This window comes from Gossypium hirsutum, chromosome A02 (genome assembly GCF_007990345.1).
Source record: "Gossypium hirsutum isolate 1008001.06 chromosome A02, Gossypium_hirsutum_v2.1, whole genome shotgun sequence".
NCBI classification, from domain to species: domain Eukaryota; kingdom Viridiplantae; phylum Streptophyta; class Magnoliopsida; order Malvales; family Malvaceae; genus Gossypium; species Gossypium hirsutum.
The window spans coordinates 5160164-5184754 of record NC_053425.1 but is presented as its reverse complement, the minus strand read 5'-3'; the positions used below and the strand labels follow the sequence as shown (position 1 = coordinate 5184754).

The 24591-nt window shown below is 32.0% G+C and overlaps 2 protein-coding genes, 1 long non-coding RNA gene and 2 pseudogenes across 14 annotated transcripts; 2 read left to right on the top strand and 3 right to left on the bottom strand.

Annotated features, from left to right (window-relative positions):
* Nucleotides 1–232: 232 nt before the first annotated feature.
* Nucleotides 233–5536, top strand: LOC107940541 (cryptochrome-1). Of its 12 annotated transcripts, none has more exons than XR_005910638.1 (7): nt 233–386; nt 677–1245; nt 1446–1667; nt 1885–2597; nt 2699–3392; nt 3481–3553; nt 4627–5536. XR_005910638.1 is itself a non-coding variant. In XM_041089403.1 (5 exons), the coding sequence occupies exons 1-5, from the start codon at nt 338–340 to the stop codon at nt 3495–3497; spliced, it is 1689 nt and encodes a 562-aa protein (XP_040945337.1). In that variant the 5' UTR covers nt 240–337; the 3' UTR covers nt 3498–3812. The 12 variants fall into 12 exon arrangements, 5 of the variants coding, with proteins under 5 accessions (XP_040945337.1, XP_016729476.1, XP_016729470.1 ...); XR_005910639.1 differs by having other exon boundaries at nt 259–386; nt 672–1245; XR_005910637.1 differs by having other exon boundaries at nt 322–1245; nt 4627–4714; nt 4817–5536.
* LOC107940544 (probable inorganic phosphate transporter 1-7) lies at nt 4023–5514 on the bottom strand (annotated as a pseudogene).
* Nucleotides 5537–8865: 3329 nt separating the features above from the next.
* Nucleotides 8866–11029, bottom strand: LOC107940543 (serine/threonine-protein phosphatase PP1 isozyme 2). The gene is made up of 4 exons (XM_016873988.2): nt 10398–11029; nt 9580–10139; nt 9269–9490; nt 8866–9176 (listed from the first exon to the last, which is right to left on the bottom strand). Exons 1-4 carry the CDS (start codon nt 10570–10572, stop codon nt 9153–9155), a joined length of 981 nt encoding a protein of 326 aa, XP_016729477.1. The 5' UTR covers nt 10573–11029; the 3' UTR covers nt 8866–9152.
* Nucleotides 11030–17635: 6606 nt separating this feature from the next.
* Nucleotides 17636–18493, top strand: LOC107940532 (repetitive proline-rich cell wall protein 1-like; annotated as a pseudogene).
* A 2571-nt stretch (nt 18494–21064) lies between these two features.
* LOC107940536 (uncharacterized) lies at nt 21065–21954 on the bottom strand. Its single transcript, XR_001695466.2, has 2 exons — nt 21685–21954; nt 21065–21381 (listed from the first exon to the last, which is right to left on the bottom strand). It is a non-coding gene; the product is annotated as an uncharacterized lncRNA (long non-coding RNA).
* Between the last annotated feature and the right edge of the window lie 2637 nt (nt 21955–24591).

Below are 24591 nucleotides of genomic sequence, written 5' to 3'. Positions count from 1 at the left end.
ATAGAATGTGTAAACTTTGAGGTATTAAATTATTATTATATCAATCAAAATCACGTACAATTGATGAAAAACATTAGTATCATGATTAATTATTTTTAGTTGTTCACTTTCAGAACTGACAAGGATTAAGTTGCTTTAATTTTTTATTGAGAGAGATCAATTTGCTCAATTTTGAAATTGAGAGGGATTGAAAAGCTCTTTTTACCCAATTTTTTCATTGAGAGAAATTTACAGTGGATCAACAAAGCAGACAAGACATGTCTCCTCCCACCACGATCATCATCAATATCATATGAGTCCCACGTCATCTTGACACATACAAGCCACACTTAGCAAAATGGGTATTGCCAGTTCCATTTCTTCAATCTCACTGTTGGAAATTCGCTGTAAGTAATGAACAAAATATCATCAATCATGTTTCCTTTTTTTCTTACCTAACCCTTCATGGTCTTTTTTTTATCTGTTCTTTCTGAGTTTCTAGCAACAATGGGGTAAAACTTCAACAATTTAATATCAAATAAAAATTGGGGTTTGGTCCATTTACTTGTCTTAGTTGTCATTGTTTGTAGATAACATTCTTTAATGTCAATTATTAAGGGAATTAGGCTGTATCTGTATTCTGTATTGTACCGGAAAGTTCATAGTGTGGTTTTAAGGTTTATTAATTCTAGTACAGGTCTGCATCAAGGTCTTGGATTTTGGAGATATTTTGGGAAAGTTATGGTGTTTTTTGATTGATCGAATTGGGGACAGACGACGAGACAGGTAGGGAAGGTTTTATTGAAGTTAGGGTATGGTTGGATATCATGGATGCATATTGTAATTATCTAATTGGGATGTTCATCAAGTGTTTGTATCAAGTTTTGTGAGAATTTTTAGGCCTTTGTATGAATTCGAATACTTCGGTGTTATGCGAAAGATCTTGTTAGTTTGACATGAGTAGCGGTAAGACGATAGTTTGGTTCAGGAGGGACCTCAGGATTGAAGACAATCCTGCTTTAGCAGCTGCTGCGAGGGACGGTAGTGTATTTCCAGTTTATATATGGTGTCCTGAAGAGGAAGGGCAGTTTTACCCTGGTCGAGTTTCGCGATGGTGGCTTAAGCAATCTCTTGCTCATTTGGAGCAGTCATTGAAGTCTCTTGGGGCTGAACTTGTGATGATTAAGACCCAAAGTACCCTTTCAGCTCTTTTAGATTGCATCAAAGCTACCGAGGTGACGAGAGTTGTAGTCAACCGTCTTTACGGTATATATTCCGATCTACAGATCAAGTGCTGCTTTCTTAAACCAATATGACTTCTAATTTGTTTATACTGAAATGGCGAGTTAGACATGGTTAAATAGTTTGAGAATTGAACTAATGCTAATTGCAGTGCAATGTTTGTGGTTAATATATGAAAGCATCGAAATACTTGAGATTACGGTTTGTTGTCCTTTTTCTTCCAGATCCTGTTTCTCTGGTTCGTGATCATAGCATCAAAGAGAAACTAGCAGAGGTTGGCATCTCTGTGCAAAGCTATAATGGAGATTTGTTGTATGAACCATGGGAGATATACGATGAGGAGGGATCAGCTTTTTCAACCTTTGATGCATATTGGGACAAGTGCTTCAACATGCAAATGGAACCGGTTTCATTTCTCCCCCTGTGGAGATTGGTGCCAGCTGCAGGTAGATTTGAACCAAACATCATGTATATGTATATGTATACACGCATTTGTTTGCTTGTTATAGCCTACAAAACATGCACAATGTAAGTTTATACGTATCTATGCACATAGATTTTGATGAAAAGGAAAGATGGAGTGTAGATGAATGATCTGCTTGTGTACATATATATGTATATTCTCATTGCAAAATGAATAACTTGTTGCTGAATTGTTATTAGTTACAGGGACGGTTGAAAGGTGCACAATTGAAGGTTTGGGCCTTGAAAATGAATTGGAAAAATCTAGCAATGCGTTGTTAGGAAGAGGATGTTCTCCAGGTTGGAGCAATGCCGATAGGGCTCTAACTGAGTTTGTCGAACAGAATTTATTTGACTATTCGAAACGGAGATTCAAGGTTGGGGCCAGCTCAACATCACTTTTGTCGCCATATCTTCATTTTGGAGAGATAAGTGTGAGGAAAGTTTTCCGGTGTGTACGTATGAAACAGATACTATGGCGAAGAGAATGGAAGTCTCAAGGGGAAGAGAGTGTGACACTATTTTTAAAGGCTATCGGGCTTAGAGAATACTCTCGTTATCTTTGTTTCAACTATCTGTTCACTCACGAGAGATCAATATTGAGCAACATGAAGTATTTTCCTTGGAATGCTGATGCGAACCATTTTAAGGTATGGAGACAAGGTCGGACAGGATATCCATTAGTGGATGCAGGAATGAGGGAGCTTTGGGCAACCGGTTGGATACACAACAGAATAAGAGTGATTGTTTCGAGTTTCGCGGTGAAGTTTCTACTTCTTCCATGGAAGTGGGGAATGAAATATTTCTGGGACACACTTTTGGATGCAGATTTGGAATGTGATATTCTTGGTTGGCAGTACATCTCCAGGAGTTTACCAGATGGTCAAGAGCTAGAACAATTAGACTGCCCTCAGGTGCGTTGAGTACACTAGTTAATTTATTAAATGCAAAATAAGTATCTAATCCAGTACTCTCCTGTCTTTGGACCTTATATTGTGTTGGTTTTTCGAGTCAGATTCAAGGCTCCAAATTTGATCCTGAAGGTGAATACGTAAGGCAATGGCTGCCAGAGTTAGCAAGGATGCCGATCGAGTGGATCCATCATCCATGGGATGCACCTCTTACCGTGCTTAAAGCTGCAGGTGTGGAGTTGGGGTTAAACTATCCGAAACCCATAATAGATATAGATACAGCTCGAGAAAATCTAAGAGAAGCTATATTTAAAATGTGGGAAATGGAAGCAGCTGCAAAATCCGCAACTTCAGATCAGATGAATGAAGATGTTTTTGATAATTCTGATAGTATCAAGACCTCTGCCATCCTGAAAGTTATCCCAAAGGAAAAGTCTTCATGTCTGACGTATTCATCTAATGATCAAAGGGTGCCATCATTTCAAAACTTCAACAATGGTTTGTTGCCTAGGAAGAGACCATTACCTGTAGATGAAGAAAAGTTGCATATGGATAAACCAAATAAGCAGAATAAAGAAGCAGGGACCTCAGGAAGAGAAGACTTATGCTCGACGGCTGAATCTTTGGCATCTAAGAGGCAGAAGAGTACTATTAGTACTAGCACTGGCATAATTTCATTCACAGTTCCACAGTATTGCTCCTCATCCAATGGCAGACCTTTTCAGGACCACGAATCTTCCAGTCTCAACCTAACATGGCATGAAAAGATTGACTTGGAACAGACTTCCAACAAAAATGGTTAGTACTATTTGTGCTATGGATTTTTACGACGTTTGAACTTTGGTTTCTAATGTCAGATTTGACACTTATACTATTAGCATTGCAGGAGTATTAAGACAATAGTCGCCTGTATCTCTCTTGTATTCCCCAGCAGTGTTCTGATAAAGAAAACCGAAATGGTCAGTTCACGAATACCCTCCTTTTAGACTGTTTTATCAGGGCTTGACTAACATAAAAGTTTCCTCTCATATGCATATGGTATATGTGTTTGTATTCCCTTTTAGATATTGTTCCAAGCATAGAGAAATCGACTAAATAGCTAGGGTTTCTACTTATGTTTTCGTGTTCTTGGAAACAATTGAGTTACGGTTATGCAATCAGGGTCACATCTTGTAGTACATTTGATGAAATGAAACTATTACTTCTATTGTTGGTTTATGAGGAACGATAGCATTATATGTATATGTGTTACTGAAGTTTTCAGATTAAATAGGATTTTATTAGGCTTAAATTTGGGTGGATTAGTCGGTTTTTCCTGATCAGGTAAGAATTAACAAAAAATCTCAGAAGACAACATAGCATTAACTTAAAACAAAGATAAACCAGAAAAAAAATGGCAACAATTGCTAGCAAAATCCATCAATTTAGCTACCCAGATTGTGTTTCAGTTCCTTTTTCTTGATCAGCTTCCCCAGATATCTCTTCCAGTGATTTTCCTTTAGATTCAGGCACCAAAAATGTGAACAACATTCCCAGAAAGTTAATGAAACCCAGAATCATTAGTGATTTCTTCACTCCGATAGCGTCTGAAGCATACAAAAACCCGAAAGCACCCACCATTGCCCCCGCTTTGCCTGATGCAGCTGATATTCCATGGCATGTTGATCTCAACCTTGCTGGGAAAATCTCTGCAGGGACTACAAACGTAGTGGCATTCGGTCCAAAATTTGCAAAAAAGAACGTTAGCGAGTACATGATAACGAATCCGATCTGGTTGTTGGGTAGTGTCCAATGATGGTATGGGATTGCTAATGCAAACATGAAAATTGTCATGAAAAAGAATCCCATCAATTGGATCTTGAATCTTCCTATTTTATCAATTAATGCCACTGTGAACCAATATCCAGGAACAGTGCTGCATAGTGCAATGAGAGTTTGAGCTCTTGCAATTTTATAAACTTCTTCAATGGCATTCATGGTTTTTGTCTTTTGGTATCCAACCAATGGCACTAAAGATGTCTTTTTGGAACAGGTTTTGGCTATAGAAAGCAATGTCTAGTAAGGACCAAGTGCTTGTGGTACCGAGCAAGTGATGTCCGTGCCGACTGAGAAACCGTGTGGTGAACAACCCGAATTCGTCCCCTTCTTTTGTTGTAGTTTCTCTGGTTAGGATTCCAAATCAACTTGAAGAACTTTTGACATATCTGCTGCTGCTTGTTTAGCATTCTTGGCGACCAAGGCAGTGTAACGAGAGGTTTCGGGCATCTTGGTGTGCCAATAATATGTGAGCAAAGCCGGGAATGCTCCGAACATCAAGATAATCCTCCAAATATAATCAGCTTCAGGCACAGTCGATAGGTTAGCATCAATTTCATAACTTGGTGCAGGGTAATAAGCCTTAAATACTGCAGAAACTATAATGGCAATCATCCCTCCAGCCAATATCCCGAAACCTTGCATCCCGAAAACAGAAGCAATAAAGGCACCACGAGTATTTTTATTAGAAACCAAGCCAAAACCGAAAGATGCAAAGTGTAGCCATCACGGATTTAGAGCCACTGCCAAAAGAAAGACCAGAGGCAACCGAACTGATAACCATGAGCAATAGTGTCATGCCATAGACACGTTTTCGTCCCATCTTATCACCAAGCCAACCGAAAAAGAGCTGTCCTGCAAGAGTACCGCAAAACGCGACACCATTAATGGCAGCCGAGACATTGGACGGAAGTGTTCCGGGGGTAGAATCACCTTCCTTGTGATAATATATGCGACCAAGCAATTTGGTGACCAATGAAATGCAAAAAAGGTCATATGCATCAGTGAAGAATCCCATGCCAGCAATTATAATTGCTGTGAAATGGTACCATTGTGTTTTAGCTACATCAAGTGCATTAAGAACTTGTAATTGATCCTTTGCCATCACTAAAATAATTTTTAAACAACTCTAATAATGAAGAAAATAAAAATAAAAATAAACTTTCCTTTCTAATGGTTCAATAAGTAAAGGATGAAATTACAATAGAAATATAGAGATAATGAGGAACTGAGGATTGGGATGAAGGAGAAAAGAGTTGGTTACGTATCTAGACTCATTGATTTTTTCTAAATATTTCTTTTACAAAAGTATGATTTTCATTTTAAGGAATTTAATCTTTCTATTTTTTAGATGTATGATTTTCATTTTAAGGAATTTAATCTTTCTATTTTTTAGATTTAATAGAAGAATTTTTAATAGTATTAATAACTGGACTTAAATTTTAAAATCTGAATTGTAGAGGAGCTAAATTGTTAAAAGTAAAAATAGACTAAATTGTAAATATACAAAAAGTATAAGGACTTGGAACTAATTTTACCAAAAAAAATTTGAAAAATTATTATTACGGTGTAATATTTATTTAATTTTTTAAAAAATAAATTTCATATATAATTGATTTTTTTAGATTGAATTTCATCTATTTGGATAAGTTTGGTTTATTGGTTTTTTAAATTTTTATTTATAATATTATTCATTAATTTTAAATAAAATATACTATATATTACACAAAAGATAAATAAAACTATCATTTGATATTGTTCAAATAAATTATTATTATTATTATTATTATTATTAGCATTCAAATTTTAAATAATTTATTTATAGCATTTAAATTCTATTATATGTGTCTATTTTTCTCTATAAAAAATAAAATAATAAAACACCATTAAAATAATACAATTTACTTTGTAAAGTAAAAATAATTTCATCTTTTTCTTTCGGTTTAACTCGTGATACTAACTCAATCAATGCCTTTATAATAAGTACAAATATATTAGCACTAGCACTAATGAATTTTAAAAGCTTAAAATATGCTATTAGTCCATATGCTTTAATAGAATTTGAGATTTAGCTATTATACTTTAAAAGTTAAATATTTATCTTCCTATTTTTTCAAATTAAAAATTACAGTCCAATCATTATATTAATTGGTAGTTTTTGTTAAAATTTTTCAAACTTAACATATTTATTTTTTGTCAACAATATGTTACATAATTTGTATAAAAAAAATATCATATGCTACATAGTATGAAGGCAACCTAATCCATGTGCCAAGTTGATAAATTTTGACGAGAAATGCTAGCAATACTAATGATTCGGTTGATATTTTTAAATAAAAAGAGTTATATATGTTGGTATCCAAATGTAGCACTGTTAACTTTTTAGTGTTTAATTTGAGTTTTAGAGTTAATTTGATAAAAGTTAATTGTCAATATTACTAGATTTGAATTTTTCATCATTTTGTAAATAGAATTAATTTAGTATTAATTATGAATTTGTTTAATTTGTCAAATACAGTTTGATGAATGTGACTTAATTCAGGTTTTAGGGTTAATTTGATGAAAGTTAATTGCTAATATTATTAGCTAAGTATGAATTTTCATCAAATCAACTCTAAAACCGGAATTAATCGCTAAAAAAATTTAATACAATTATGGTACCAAAATGTATAGCTTTTGCTAAATACATGTACCACATTGGAAAAAAAAACATAATTTCCATATTAGAAAAAAAAGTGTGAGTCAAATATCAAATTATGTATAAAACAAATAATTTAAAAACTAAACTACACCCAAGGTCATTAAACTGTTAGTAAATTTATGTTTCAGTCACTCAACTTTAATAAAATTATAAAATGGACATTAAACTATTCAAAAGTTTTCATTTAATACATTGAAATATTTAAAAAAATTCTATTTAAATCATTGGAATGTTAATTTTATTTTTCTAAAAAAATTTTGGTTAGTGAGCTCCAAACGACGATTTGACAATCGGTACGATGGATCAGTACCCATCGGTGAGTAGAATAACATTCATTAGATCCAAGTCGATTTGACGGTTAGTGTCAGAGATTTGAGTATAAAACTGTTTGGAATTTTAGTTCGTAGATTCATGACATTCAAACTATTTCGTGAAAAATAAACTAAATTATATAACAACAATTTTGACAACCTAGTAACTTAAATGAAAGTTTTCAAACAGTTCAGTAATCAATTTGTAACTTTTTAAAATTTAATAACCATAACATAAACTTATAAATAGTTTAGTGAACTTGAGTGAAGTTTACCCTAATTTATGAATGGTATAAACTAACAACAAATTGTGCTTTGATATTCAGACAAATTGGTTAATCAAGCAGCAAAAGTAGGTAATGAGAATGACCAAGACATCATGATATTCGATCAAACCACTAGTAGAAATAATTGATGTACTTGAAAACGAAAGTGCAGCCAAATTGCCTGCCCCTTTCTTGCTATTTAGTCTTATTCGTGTTCCCTCTTACTCATTCCAAATGCACAATGGAAAAGAAAGTGTTCATTATTTACACATATTCAATGCTTTTATTCGTCTGATTCTTATTAATTTAGTCCCTACACTCTATTTTCAACCTTTTTTTTAGTTGTATTTTTCGAATTTGAAATTTCAGCTTTTATCAAAAGAGACATTAATTCTTTAAGTTAAATTCTAAGATTAATATATCCTGAGGTATCTGGATTTGGCAACTTGTATTTATTTGCTACCTAAACTTTTTGTTTGACCTAAACTTGAAAATCGCAATCCGAGTTCATACTTTTTTTTGTGACCTAACTAACACCGTTAAAATATGTTGACATGACACAAATGACCAATAATATGATAACACGTGTCAGTCTCACAATTTAACATGTGCAAAAAAAAAATTGAAGTTTAGTTTCTTTTAGAAAAGTTGTCACATGTAAAAATGTGAGGTTATTATGTGTTACTGTGTTATTGGTTAAGTGCCACACCAACTTTTTTAACCATGTTAGTCAGATACCTAAAAAAATATCAAACTGACTTACGGTTTCCAAGTTTAGGTACCAAGTAGGTACAAGTTATTAAATTTAGGTACCTCTGCATATATTATCCCTAAATTCTACTATTTTCAAAATCTTATTCGACAAATATATATCATCACATGTGTAATGCCATGCCATATTGCTATTTTTACATAATTCTCATATAAAAGCCACATCATTTTAGTTAACGAATTTAACAATGATCGTTTGAATCAGGACTAAAATTTTAAAATTCGAAAAAGTATAAAAATAAAAAATAATAAATTTAGAGAACAAAGACTAAATCCCCAATTTATATATAGTATGAGACAAATAGCAAAATTTGATCTAACTTATTTAAATGCTATCATTTGAGTCAAAGACTAAATTTTCAAAATTTGAAAAAGATTAACTAAATCAAAATATAGAGACAAAAAGATCAAGAAGCTTATGGATTTACTAACTGCTGCAAATAGTCACCAATGCCTCTTTTCATTTTCATTCATTGATTACAATACAAAAACCCAAAAGCTTAAATACAGAGATGAAAGAAGAGGAACAGAGGGGGACTCTGTTAAACTATTATTTTACAAAAGGGTCAATACGCTGAAAAAAAAAAAAAACTACTTCAAATTTACCTTATACCAATCATAAAAATGCTCCTAGAAATCACCAGATTTCCAGTTTTTACTTTGCAATTCTTCCCATATCCAATTGTAGCGATCATTATACCATGGCTCCAAGAAATGACTGCCAAAACAAAGATTCAAAGAACAAAGTAAGGACACTATTGATTTCGGATATAATATGTATCTGACACGAGTACGTTAATTTATGTATACCTTGATTCTAGATGGAGGTGTAGGAGACTTAGTTGATGTGAATGTCCCGAACCCGAATTTCGGTTTCTTATCTGCAGGCTTTAATATTTGGAAAGAACACATCAATGTTTCATCTACAGTCATCATGGCGGCAGCATTGTCGAACTCTCCGCAATAATTCGGTGCTGAAAATATGGTTACGAGTTGCCTGTTGGCGAAGAACTCGTATCCGTCTTCGACAACCTGCAAGCAAACAACCATATAGATTCAGTTTAGCGAGAGACTATACGAGTTTATACTGAATAAATTTGATGTGAGCTGCATTATTGAACCTGGTGTGCACGGCATATTAGATCAAGATCAAGTTTTTTTAGACAATCAAGCACCCTATCAGCACCAAATATGTATGAAACACCCCTATCATTAGGCCCCCAGCCTTGGATATCTTTACTAGGATCAGACCATAGGAGATCACATAGTAAGCCGGATTCTGGGACATCAGTAGGCCGTTTCAAGTTTCGAATCTGGTCTAAATTGCGAAGCTCTGGGGACAGTCCACCGTGCATGCAGAATATCTTTTCTTCGATCAGGGCCGCGACGGGAAGGCAGTTGAAACAATCGGTGAATGCTTTCCAGAGCCGGACATTGAACCTTCGTTTACACTCGTCGTAGAATCCGTAGATGCGGTTCACGGACGCGCATTCGTGGTTGCCCCTTAGAAGGAAGAAGTTTTCAGGGTATTTGATCTTATATGCAAGGAGAAGACATATGGTTTCCAGGCTTTGCTTGCCACGATCTACATAGTCTCCTAAGAATAAGTAATTGGCACGAGGAGGGAAGCCGCCATTTTCGAACAGCCTTAACAGATCCGAATACTGGCCATGTATGTCTCCTTTAAGACATAGATACTCAAATTTAGTTTAACTGGTTCATGCAGTCACCTTTAAAAGGTGTAGTAGAAAACAAACAGGTTATAGGGTGTCTAATTTAGAACATTTCAGTGAACACACAGCAAGACGCACCAAAAAGACAAGTACTTTCCATGTTCAAACACAAACTATAAGCAACCCATTTAAAAAAAGGATCAAAATCAACATAGAAATGAAAATTAAAATGAAGAAAAAAACAGAGTAAAAAGAAAAAGATATACCACAGATCTTAATAGGTGCTTCAAGCTCTAAGAAAATGGGCTGCATCAAGAAGATGTCTTTAGAAACAAGGCAAAGCTGTCTTATTTCAGGCTCAGAAAGTTGGACTTGCTTCCCTGGTTTTCCTCTAACTTCAAGCAACCTATTGATTATACCATCAAGAACCCTAGTTTCCATAGTCACCAAGCAAGAAGAAGAGAAAGCTAACAAGGAGATTAAAATTCAAAGAAGGGTTTCATTCTACTACCACCTATTACATGTTATGATTTTCTAGTGAAAGTGAAAAAAGAATATTTATTTTATTAAAAAAAAGAAAGAAAGAATAAAATGGTTGTTCATGGTGCAGAAAAAGAATGGTTGATTGTTGGTTCTTGAAATCAAAAAGCAACCATGAGAATATATTCTTTCAAAGTTGTTTGCTAAAAGGATTGATAAGAAGAATAAGAAGAGAGGGTTATATAAAGAAAATGACTTAGAATTTCAAAAACAAAATTGAAAAACTAGATAAAGCAAAAGAGTGTGCGAAGTAGGTGAAAAAATGGACCCCTAAGAAAAAAAAATAATGCACTAGATAAAAAGAAGAAGAAGAAGATGATGATAATGGAAAAATTAGGATTTAAATGTAGAAAGTTCCATGGTATATTTACAGTTCAATCATATAATAGATATGTGAATTGTTGTAATCACAAAAAACATGGCTTGGAAAGGTTTAATTTTATTTTTAGTATCTATATTTTTTGAATTTTTGAAATCTAGTCCTTTGTTTTTATTTTTAATAATTTAGTCACTTGTTTGATTGATTTGAAAATGAAAATCCAATTGATTACTATGATAACAATTTCAGTTAGATTTTGAATATGTAGTATTTTAATATTAAAAAATTAAAATCTAATTGATAACATATATTTAAACTTAACAGAAGAAATCGATTAAAAATATTAAATTAAAAAAATTATAAAGAGTATAAAGATTGGAGTATAATTAAACACTTTTTTTAAGCATAATTTTTAATTTTTCAATAGATACAAACCAAATTTGAATAGAACTAATTATAATCTATTAAATCTACCAACCGATAAATGCATATTCCCCTATAAATGTTTAGGGTTTAGTAAAATAAATCACTAAAAATTATTAAAAAATATTAAAAAAAGTAAGTTCAATTGGCCCGTATTAATTCGCAGGCAATTACTTTAGTGCCCCTCAATGGACTGATTCCTAGATTGATCGGCTTGTCTAAATTGATTCAAAAACCATACCAAGAGCCGGAGGCAAATTTAGAGGGGAAGGTAAGGCCTTCGACCTCTTAAAATGGGGTGTTTTAGTCCCTTAGTAAAATTACATTTCAACCTCTCTAAATGATGAGATTGTAATTAGTCCCTCTTGAAATTATAACGTTATAAACTGATAATAGAAAAATTATAAAAATTAAACTTTCAAGCGCTTCAAAAAAATTTCCCAGTTTAGTTTTTATTAAAAATCAATATTGTACATAAATATGGAAAAGATTAATATTCATAGATTATAAACCGGAAGCAAAAGATTCCTTGATTATAAAAAATAAAACATGCATATTCATATAGGCGGGGCCATAGGACAGAATGGCAAGTGGCAAAAGCCGATAGTTGAAGCTGAGGAAGGACTCCAATTGTTTAATGCTTAGTATAATAATTTAGAATACGAGGCAATGAAGTTGCCCACATGTTCATTGTTTTACCAAAACTGGGTTTTTCATTTATTTATTATTTTGGAACGACCTTCTATTTTAAGTCAAAGATAATCTTTACCTAATTATTAACGACACCTTTGTGTGACTTGTGGTCTAAAATTGTCAACTCCACATTGATCATGAATTTAATTGCACTAATTTGATTTTTAATTTCAATTAAATATTCAACTACAGTATATATAACAACATGGTTTAATTAATATGATCTTTTGTATTTTATATGGTTTTTCAAAACATATATTATCATCATTTTCCTAATTTATTACAATTTTCATATGAATAATCTAAACTTAATCAATAAAAATAAACTTGATTAGAGAATTACAATAGGGATTATAAGACTTAAAATCCAAAAGAAAAAAAAAGTGTCAAAAGGAAGCATTCAAATGCTTTACTGAATTTAATTTTTAATCTCATTTGATTTAAAAAATAATAAGAAGTTAGATTTGAAATATCTTAAATTCAAAGTTTGAAATTCAAATAATTTTAATATCAAATCTAAATTACTTAAATTTGAAATCATTTAGTCTTATTCTCCTTTTCTTTTTCGTAGAAAAACTTATCTACTCAATTTTTTTCAAATTAAAATTTTGTTTTATGTACAACATCGGTCTTCGAGTAAGTTACTGGTTGCGGTTTCTGTAACATTTTTTTTGTGGTTTTTATTTTGTCCAATATGTTTTTAGTAATTTTCTAGCGTGAGGTTTGCCGAACAATGTAGTCGGTTTCGGTTGCATTAGTTGGTCCGTACCATTTCATAATAAATCGAAACGACCGATTCTATTTTTTACATTGGTGTAAATTTTGGCTTGTGATGATTGCACTGCTTCATTCTGACCAATTCTAGTTGCACCGACTGGTGAATGAATAATGTTAAAAATAGATAAAATTATTATTTTAACCAACATAATTTTTTTTGGTAAACCAAACAATCGATTACATAAAATGATTCATGAGAGAGTTATCAACAAAATTATCATCCTGCAAAATATCTTTTATCCTGGAAGGAGGAGACTCGAAGATACGCAGGGAGGAACCATTAGATAGGGATATTTTAGCCAAAGCATCAGCAACCCGATTGGTTTCTCTAGGAACATAAGTCAAGAACCAATTTTCTTCCGAAGCCAAAATTTGTTGTATCCTCTTAATAAGTGCATTATTAGAACCACCAGCCTTACTTTCACTAATCAAGATCACATTCTCAAGATTATCTAAACGAATGATGACCTCATCATAGCCTTGTTTCTGAGCGATGAGCAAACCATCCAGCAAGCCCCATAGTTCAGTAGTCGCGACAGAACATTTCCCCAAGAAGTGAGAAAAATCAAGGATCCACTCCCCTTTATTGTTATGCAGCACACCACCTGCAGCAGAAAAACCAAGGATCCACATTAAAATTTTTTACTAACCAAATTTAAACAAGGTAAATGAGAAACTTTAAAATTTAGAGTACCAAAATTAATAAATAAAAAAGAAAAAAAATTATATAACAAACAAATTAAAGAAAAAAAAGACAATTTTTAAAAGCTTCACAATCACAACTATATGCATATGTTTTATTTATTAAACTTCGGTTTTATATATTTAGATTGAGATGATCTTATTGTAATATCTTTTAAATAATCTTGTGGATATATTTTTTTTTTGTTTAGTGTGTGGGATGTTTGTTTTCTCTTGTGTACTTTTTTTTTAAAATAATCTCATTATAGCCTATGATCATAATTGATCTTTTTGACACAATGCTTAAAACTACCAATAGTCCCTCTCCAGCCCATAAATAAGAGGATAATACACTTCAGCACACTCGAACCAACGTCCTCCTGTATTGGCAACAAAACCTATAATAAGATTATAATATATATATATATATACATACACTAGATTACGATACACTTACAATATGAGTAAAAAAAATTATGCAACAAATTTATAAAAAAATTGATATAAAAATTAAATGTAGCTTTGGTTGAAATGATAACATTGAGGATGTTTTGTGCTTAAGTCCCATGGTTTCTACCATGTATATGTATTTTTATGATCCATCGAAGTATTAGAAAGACTTATATACCCTCAAAATAATATCTGTTACTTAATAAAAAGAATGAACTTTTGATAATTTTATAACTGAATTTAGACCCGATTAATGACACTAATTTAATCAAATACATTATAATAATACAAATAGTGTAAAGTAATAATTTTATCAAACAAGTCAATTGTATTTTCAATTTGTAACTTGTAAAGACAGGGTGGTGATGGATAGATAGGCAGTGTCTTGGTCCTTGTAGGATGAAGAGAGCTGTTCTTGTAGGATGAATTGTCCCAACACCGAATTCAAGTTGCAGGGATGCGTAACGATGTGAATCGCATCAAAAGTGTGGTTGAGGGAAAATTAGGATTTCATGAAAGCAAGCAATGTTCAGGTCTTGACTGATGCACCAGGCTCGACGCCGGTTCTTCTGGCTACAGGTGCAAGCATTAAGCACACTTAATGAAATGGCGAAAAAGGCTAAACCAAAGGATGTCTTGTTTTTCTACTTCAGTGGACATGGAACAAGGATTCCAATCCTTCAATCTGGTCAGCCTTTCAGGCAGGATGAAGCAATCGTGGCTTGTGATTTAAATCTTATCACTGGTACGTAAATTTTCCCTTGCTGCTTTAATTTGTTCCATTCATGTTTAAATTGACTGAGTGTTTTTTTTTGTCATGATTTATTTGCCTCTCCAATTTTATAAAAAACATTATTTTAATTTTTCGTTTATTAATGTTAAACTTGTATTGTTTGTCAAATCAACTTAAAATGGATCGAAAAGTCAACATCTGTTAACTTTATTGATGTGACATATACGTGGATTGCCACGTAGATGTCACATTAGCGAATAATTAATTTTTTAAAATTAAAAATATTAAAATAATTTTTTTATAATTTTTATACTTTCTTTGAATTTTTATATTTAAACAATTAATTAATTGCAAATGTGGCAATCTACATGTGTGCCACGCCAGTTCTATCTATTTTGAGGTGATTTGACAAGTCACACAAGTTTAAGGGTTAAAAGAGGTAAAAAAAAATAAATGAAGAACTAAAATAATTTTTTTTATGAAGTTAAAGGGCCAAATAAATCATTATACCTTTTATCATTACAATATCAGAAAGAGGAAATGGATGATATGATTTGTCATCTAAGTTCACAAAAACTTTAACCACTGTTTCAAACAAGTCTTGACAAATTAACGAGAGATTTACTTTACTTATATTCATACTAGTATCTATCAGTACTATCATTTAAAGCTTTGCTTGAGTTAATCTTACTCTCAATCATGTCTCAACTCAGTTGTGAAATTATCAAAATTTTTATAAAGCAACAAATATAATTTTTAGAGTATTTTTATCTTTTTCACATATAATTTTTAAAAAAAAACATGCATATAATATGAAGTATAAGCTTAATGCCTCAAAATCTTCCTTCCTTTAAACTTTACTATTTCAAGCAAAGTGTTTGCATATGTGAACTTCCTTTCATAAATTATTGGATACATAAATAAAAACTCAACAAAACTTCCAAACTGTCAATGCAAATGTCATTAACCATGTATCGATCAAAAGCTGAATCACAATTCACCAATGAAGCCATTATTCAACCCATATCTTTCTTAGCCTTTTAGGCTAACATCAAGAATCATCTAACCCAATATTTTTAAAGGTCAAAAGCCCATATAATCTTTTTCTCTAAGCCTTTTTGAGTATGTCTCCTACCCCCAAGAGGCCTTTCTTTTAACCTAGCTCAATAATGAGGCCTTAGTTTTTTTATGGCTACATTTCTATGGAAAATGAAGGTCCATAGTCCGATAACTATTTGAAATTGATAAAATATTATTAACATGTTTGAATAACAGAGTCAAGAAAAAAGTTTAAGCTTGATCCTAATGGTTAACATATTTTCCGCTTTATATGATTGTTAATTAAATAAAAAGTTATTTTATGTATTAATTCTTACGATTTCTGCTATTGGTGGAGTGACCGCAAGTTTTGATATGTTAGAGGATATCATTATTGTTGAACCTAATATTTTGCGGGTAAAAGACTAATTGAGCAAACATTGAATAAAACAATATTGAAAGGTTCATAGACGACTGGATATAAGAGTTTATTTGATCCAATCGTACCACGTAATCCTTTTCTAGTGAGGTAGTTGTAAAAAAATGTAATTATATCTCTAAAAGAAATAAAATCTTTAAAACAATTTAAAATTAATGATGGTTAATTACAATGTAATTATTTTAATTCTCACGCTCCTCTACAAATTAAAGAATGTAATTAAAATGTTTTAATGATATTCACTTCAATGATACCACTAATTATAATAGTTATCTAAATATGTAACATATAAGTGTTTATATTCAAATTCTATTTGCTTTCTACACAATTTTCATAATCTACGGTGTCAAAACATGTAGAAGGGATTGTATGGAACTATGATTCCACGTCATCTCTACCCATTTCTAATAGGAAAATGACAAATCAGATTTTTTCTCTTGAAAATCAAGAGAAAAATCTGATTTGTCATTTTCTTATTGAAAAGAGGTAGGGATGACATGAAATCACAGTTGCATATAATCCCTTCTCTAAAACATGTACACAATTGTCAATATTAATTCAAATTTTTTGACACATGATTAAACTTTGGATAACACGCAATTGCTAGGGGAAATGAGGGTGCTAGTTCACATGCTGTAGCGGTGTTGAATGATGGAAATGAGAGTGGTACTGGTAGTTCAAGTTTACACCTCCATTATTGACAAATTTGTACCTACAATTTCATTTCAACAACTAACCCTAAACCTATTTTGTTATTTTCTTTCAAAAAGAAAAAGAAATATATCTCATACAGTCTGTATGTATGTATTTATTTTCTTTTCTTGTGGGAATGAAATGTTGGGCACTCACTCACGTGATACCACTTGGACGCTAGGAACTACATATTTACAGGGATATGAATTTAAAATTAAAAACTATATATGATTTCTAAAAGCTTATATAAATTAAAATGGTATAGTTGGTTGATTGAGTCTTAATTTGATTGGTATGAGTATTATTGTCAATGCAGGAGGACGTAAGTTCGAGTACATTAAAACGCATTATCCTCTTATTTATGAGTTAGAAAATGATTATGAATAATTTTAAGTATTATATCAAAAAGTTGAAATTATAAAAACAAAGAAATAATAAAATAGAACCACTTGTATAAATTTCGTTTTAAGAAAGAGCTAATTTTTCTTCAATATCTACTAGCACAATTGTATAAATTTCTTCTACCATGAGTAAGGCCATGTATCCATGCTCTAAAATGTCAACTAAGTGGGACCTAAATGGACCCTATTTCATTTATGAATTACTTCAAAGATTTAATAACATCTAGCTGACTAATTCGAAAGGTATTAAAACTAGAAAATGGTTTGACACTTGGGGCTAACAATAAGGCTCCTTTACCACTATAAAAAGGGCTCTTCTCATAGCACCATGGAAAGCAAAGAGCTCAATGATGGCTACTACCCATTTGCTAATATTGCTACTTGGAGTGGTGGCTCTCGCCACTCCCTCTTTTGGTACCTACGAGTCTCCCAACTATGGGAAGCCCCCTGCTCCTGTTCATAATCCTCCTAAGCTGAAACCGCCACCATATGAACATAAACCTCCGGTCTATGAACCACCAAAGAAGGAGAAGCCTGAACCTAAGCCACCAGTTTATACACTTCCAAAGAAAGATAAGCCTGAACCGAAACCACCAGTATATGAACCTCCAAAGAAGGAAAAACCTGAGCCTAAACCACCAGTTTATACACCACCAAAGAAAGAAAAGCATGAACCCAAGCCACCGATGTATGAACCACCAAAGAAGGAAAAGCCTGAGCCTAAACCGCCAGTTTATGTACCTCCAAAGAAAGAAAAACCAGAACCCAAACCACCAGTTTATAAGCCTTCAAAGAAGCCACCAGTGTATGAGCCTAAGCCACCAAAGCCACCGGTTTATGCACCACCAAAGAAAGAGAAGCCAGAACCTAAACCACCAGTACATGAGTCTCCCAAAAAACCACCATATGGTCACTATCCAGGACACCCTCCATTGGAGAAGCCTCAATAGAGAGATTCCCTCGGCTAACCATTCCCGACAACTGAGCTACTATGGCTACATAGATAAATTACTATCACTGCAATAAGAGCTGCTGCCGGCTCATGTTCTGTTTTCTTGTATGTCATGTAGTATTGTTTTCTTTTACTTGCAAGAATGCACATGGCGGTATCATTGGAATGAATGCCTATTCTGTATCTTCTTGTTTCTCAATGAGAATATCATGGTTTCAACATATATTCTATTTGCCATGCATCATATCATAGATATTTTTTTCTTATACTCTCATGCATTTGCATGTCCTTTTTGGTCATCCAAAATAGCTCCAGATCATCTCAACTTTTGTTATATATGTTCCACTCTATATGCATCGAGAAATGGTGCAGGGCAGATTTTTGGTCTAAGATAACGAAAATAGTAATGATTTATCAAAGGTATTCCATTCCTATCTTACTTAAATACCAAATATGTTACTCTAAGGATCCTTCAAATAGGTAAAAAAAAATTAAAGAATTTTAAAATATCCATATTTAGTACATGCTGTGCGAGGGATTAAATGAGGGCTTAAAATAGGTTAAAAATTAAACTCGTGTGTTGGCCTGATGGTCAAGGTATTCATCGCTTCAAGTATTGCTGTTAGGACTTTATCCTCCTCTTGTAATTCACTAAAATTTAAAAAATTATTAACTAATGTAATCATACTATTTATAATCACATAGGTGAATTTTAATTCAATACATATATAAAGACAATTTAACATGATTTACGAAGAATGATATTCAAACTTACGACATCAAAACTGTAGGATCTCAACTTTTTTTATTACTACCAAAACTTCATTTATAATTATATTAATATTATGTGGCAAATTTTCAAATCTTACCAAGGCTATGAAATTGCCTTCAAGGGTATGCCTAACTGTGGGCTATTTATCCATGGACGGCCCCCCCCCACAACCCCACCATTCCGTTTGAGAATATGCTGAAAAATTCCAGCTTATTAAATATTTAGAGGTTTAAAATGGTAAACAAGAGTCAGAGTCACCTGCGGCGACTTGTGTAAATACAAATTAATGTCAAATCTTTGAAATAATTAGCCTTTTCCTTTGAATTTCCTGCACTGTGTCTTCCTGTTTTGTTATTGTTTCCAAAAAGTTAAATTTTGTGGAAGGTGTGAATTTAATTAAATTTTTTTTCAATCATCAAATAATAATTGTTAAATTTATTAAGTTTTTTTATTTTTAAAATTTGATATTCCGAACATAATTATCATATGTGTAATGTCATGTCAACTAGTTATTTTTATTTATTACTCACTAAAAATTCAGTTGATGGATCAACAACTAGCATTTCTATCGAGACTGAAATTTTAAAATTTGAAAAGTAAAGAGACTTAAATTATTAATTAAAGAATATGGACCGAATTTACAACTGTACACATAATATAAAATTAATTTTGAGAAGTACTAAGACTAAAATTGACTAATTTTATAATTAGAACCGACAAGTTAAAAGAGATTTTGTTGTGTTTTTGGTGCATGGAGATTTGGTTGGTGAAAACTGTTGAAATTGTTTTGTTTGGAATAAGCCTTAAGCTGACTAAATCCATTTGAATTATGTTGAGACCTCATTTTTCCTCATAATTAGTTACACCAGATCTAATAATAATGAAAATGTATAATTATGTCCTCACTCACTTCCGACTTTTAAAACGGTTAGAAGTCTTCCGAATTCTATTTATGGTAGTGAATAAAATTTTATAAATATATGCTAATTAACTATTAGTAAAGTTTTCTGTCCACGCTTCTTTGTTTATTTGTTTCAGTTAAATTATAAAATAAAAATTTAAAGATTAAAATATGCTCTAAGTTCTTATATGCTTCGTATATTTAGAATTTAGTTCTCTTCTTTTTACTTTTAGGAATATAGTCTTCTATTTTTCAGATATAAAGATTCAAGTCTAGTTGTTACCACTGTTATAATTCTCCTATTAAATTCTTTGGTGTAACATTTTAAAATTTTTTAAAAAATCACTTGATAGTTATGTAACAATAAAAAAATATTAAAAATATTAATTATGTTTTTCTTAAAAACACGCATTTGAAATCGTCATGTTAAAATAAATTTTTTATTGAAATAATGTTCTTAAGAAGAATTGACGTCAAGATTTATATTGAAATAATTAACGATATTAACTATCTAGGCTAACTGATGACATTATAAAAGTAGATGAGTCAAATTATGTCAAAAATTAAAGTATAGATTCAATATCAAGTTTTAGTATAGCCTTGAGGTTAAAATTTGACCATTGTTTTATAATGTCCAAAAAGGTGACTGCGAACTTTAAAAAAAAATGATCAAATTGTGTTAATTTTTAAGACTAATTAATAACATTATAAAAATTTAGAGACCAAATTATGTTAGAAATTAAATCTAACTTTTGACATATTAATAGGACCAAAACTAAAATTTAATCATTCTTCCAAATTTATATATATTTATATATAAGAAAAAGAAGTCTGAATCCCAATCATCAATATATAAGCCACAAAAAAGAAAATGGAAGCTTAAGCCTAAATTATCAATTTATACACCTCTGAAGAACGAAAAATTCAAAACCCAAACCACCATTTATAAGCCTCCAAAGAAACCACCGATATATGAGACTAAGCCGTCAAAGTCACTGATTTATGCAAGGTAACACCTCAAAAATTTTAATGTTTGACTGTTAGATTTTGTTGTAATTGAGTCTTTGTATCTGTAGTTCTGTGCTTTGTTTATGTGATTAGGGATAGGAGTTCAAGTCACATTGTAAGGGCCCAAATTTGCCCGGCCCGATAATAATGATGAAACCCAAAAAATTTAAAGAGTCCAATGTCCAAATTGTGAACAATTAATAGGCCTAAATTACCCAACCTAAACCCAACTAAGCCCAAACTCGGATGGCCCGATAGGCCCAACCTAAACCCAAATCTCAGCCAAGTTTAACCCTAGTTTCCCCTAGTGCGCCGTACTTGTCCTCTGCCACCCACGTGCTTCATCGGCAAGACCAACGCCCGAGGCTTGGCTCTCCTGTCTCGTTGCACCAAAAGGGAAACCTTCGCCTCGTTGACCTCCTACATAGACCTGCAAATACGCAAAAAGGGAAGCCAACAGACCAAAGCAGAAACAAAGACAGAACAGAAACAACAATGGCAGGTAGAGTAGCAAGCTAGTAATAAACAATGAATATTACTTCGGCTATATAGCTAAGAGTAAAAAATGTAACTTCTTTTTACAGAGACGATTTAAGTAATCAAAAAAAAAAAACAAAGGTTGAATCTTATCTTCTCTTTTTGTTCCCTGTTTTCTATTTTATTTTATTTTTTTTGTTTTCAAGTTTGTTTTAAACAAAAAAAAAACAAGAAGAAAAGAGAAAAGGAGACTTACCGCAAACCCCAAAGTCGCGTAGTTGGAGCCCCGGCTCCGTTGTTTAAGACCGATTCCAAAGGGAATAAAGAGGGTCTCTTCTCTTAAGCTCTCGGGTTAGGGGGGATGTAGCCTTTGGGCGCTTTAAACGGAGGCGAAAACCCCCCTTTTCGCATGCCCTCAACCACCGTCCACGGTGGCCTCAACGGCGACGGCGATGATGGATTGGTACAAACACTAGCAGAGAATAATGGAGAGTAGGGGGGTTTTTCTTTTTATCTTTCGAAATGGGAACAAAATAAAATTTTTTTTAACTTAAATAAAAGCACAAAACGGTGCCGTTTGAGAGCCAGGGATCCCAGCGCCGAAACGGCGTTGTTTTCGACATGCCCGTACGTGACCCGACCCGCAAGCTAAAGGATCTGCGTGTTTTCGGAGATTGGGCTATTTATGCTCCTGACCTTTCCGTTTTTTTGGATTTTCATTCTAATCCCATTTTCCTTTTTATTTTTCTTTAAATTCGCCTCTTTAATTTTATTTTATTTGTAATTTAACCCAGGGCCTGGTTAGCCAAAATGCAACGGATAGGGACTAGGGATATTGACCCTTTTAGTCCTTGCTAATTTCAGCGCAATATATTCTGGCCCTTGTCTGTTTTTACTTATTTACAATTCATACCTTGTAAGCTTATGTTGATATCAATTAAGTCATTTCTGTTTGTTTATTTATTCGTTCATTCATTTATGTCTTTATACATATGTATATCCATTATTCTCTTGTTTTACATATCTATTTATTTATTTATTTATTTATTCATTAATATATATTATTCGTTTTTATTATTGGAATCATTTCATAATTCCTTTATTTCTTTTCAATTTTCATTTACTTTTGTTATTACTATTTTATTATTTATGCATTCATCATTCGTTCATTTTTTATTATTCCCTTTCATGAGTTACTCATTTTATTCATATCTTCATTATTATTGGTGTTGGATTATCTATTTTTATTATTAATGTTATTATGATTATACTATTAAATTAATTTAGCTAATATCTAATATTTGTTTGTTTGTTCATGTATTTATCGCTTCATTTTTTTTATACATTATTTCATTATAAATTGCCTATTCCTTTTAAATTTGCTTCATATATTCTAAGTTGTGCTTATATAATTTATTTCAAACTGTTTTATTATATAAAATTGTTCATGACTATTTACTTAAAATTACTTTATGTATATATTGCCCTTTTTTAATCTGTCTTGACAAATTATTTATTTTGAAACAGTTTTATTATTTAGTTTAAATTATTCGATATTATTTGTCTTTAAATCATTTTGCATACCATGTATTTTAATTTCCTACTTACCTAGTGTTCGTCTTAAAACCTGTTCATGTGTTGCTATTTAATTTATCATTATTATTATTATTTTCTTCTTTATCTATTTTAAATGGTCACATGCATTATTTGTTTTTAAAATTCCCACATGTAATTTGTTGTTGATATCGATGATTTCAAATTTTCCTTCTCTCATGTCATATTATTATCATTAATTGCACTCGTCATTTTATTTTATTTTTTATGATTATTCCACCTTCATATACTAGCATTTTATTTTATTATAATCATATTTTGAACCGTATTTAGATACATTTATTCGTTGTTATACTCTAAACAAGATAAGTATACATCGTATTGCACTCTCTATTATTCAAAAAAAAAATCAAAGTTGAAGGCAATATTTCGCGTTTGGAAATTCCGAGAAATTGGGCCTTATGTGTTGGGTTTCGATTTATCTTTTGGCCGAACGACCGAATATCGTTTCCAAAATTTCAATGTAAAGTTTTGGGAATCATGAGATGATTTTGGAATCGAAGGTTTGAAATATTGTGTCCTACGTGCTAGATGTGATATTTTATATCTTTGAAACAAGATAATCTTAATTGTTTCATACAATTGCATTTTTATTCGAGTTTCTTTAAACAAGACAATATTTCGTGTTTGGAAATTTCGAGAAATTGTGCCCTACGTGTTGGGTTTCGATTTGTTGTTTGACCGAACAACCGAATATCCTTTTTAAAGTTTCAATGCGTAAGTTTTGGAAATCATGAGATTATTTTGGTATCGAAGGTTTGAAATGTCGTGTCCTACGTGCTGGATGTGATATTTTATTTCTTCAGAACAAGATAATCTTAGTATCCACTTCGAGTTATCCAAACATTCATAAAAACGGATCGTATTTTTAAAATTTAGTTCAAAATGTTTTCAACTTTCGACATTAAGACTTTAATTAATCAATTAGGTACCAATTTTGGGCGTTACGAGGGTGCTAATCCTTCCTCATACGTAACTGACTCACAAACCCGTTTTCTCAAATTTCGTAGACCAAAATCGTTGCTTTAGTAAATCAAAATGTTTTATTAAAATGACCAAATTTCGAGGTGACCCGATCACACCTCATCAAAAAAGATTGGTGGCGACTCCCAATTTTCGTTTATCATTTTCGAAACCAAAGTTGACCCCGTTTTCAAAAATGGTTTCGACACACATCTTTAGGAATTTTGTTATTTTAATTTAAGATAACTTCTATCCTTGAATGACACATTTTAGTTTAATTGTGTGTAAATCTATGTTAAGAATGCGCCTAACTGGTTCACTAGTAAAGTTTTTGTATTTTGTTTGGTCTTATGTTCAAGTCTCGGAGTATACGGTAGGAAACATTTTTGCTAAATGCTAGGAATTTGAGTGGAAGTTAAGTCATAATTAATGTTAGTTCTTCTTTTGTATTGTTTTCCTTCTTTCCTTATGTTTTTTTTCTTCTTTCTTTCTCTTTCTTCTTCTTCTTTCGGTTATTCTTCCTTGTCCTTTATTTTTGATCACTACCATAAGGAATACGGGGTTAATTGAAGTTACATTGTTAGTT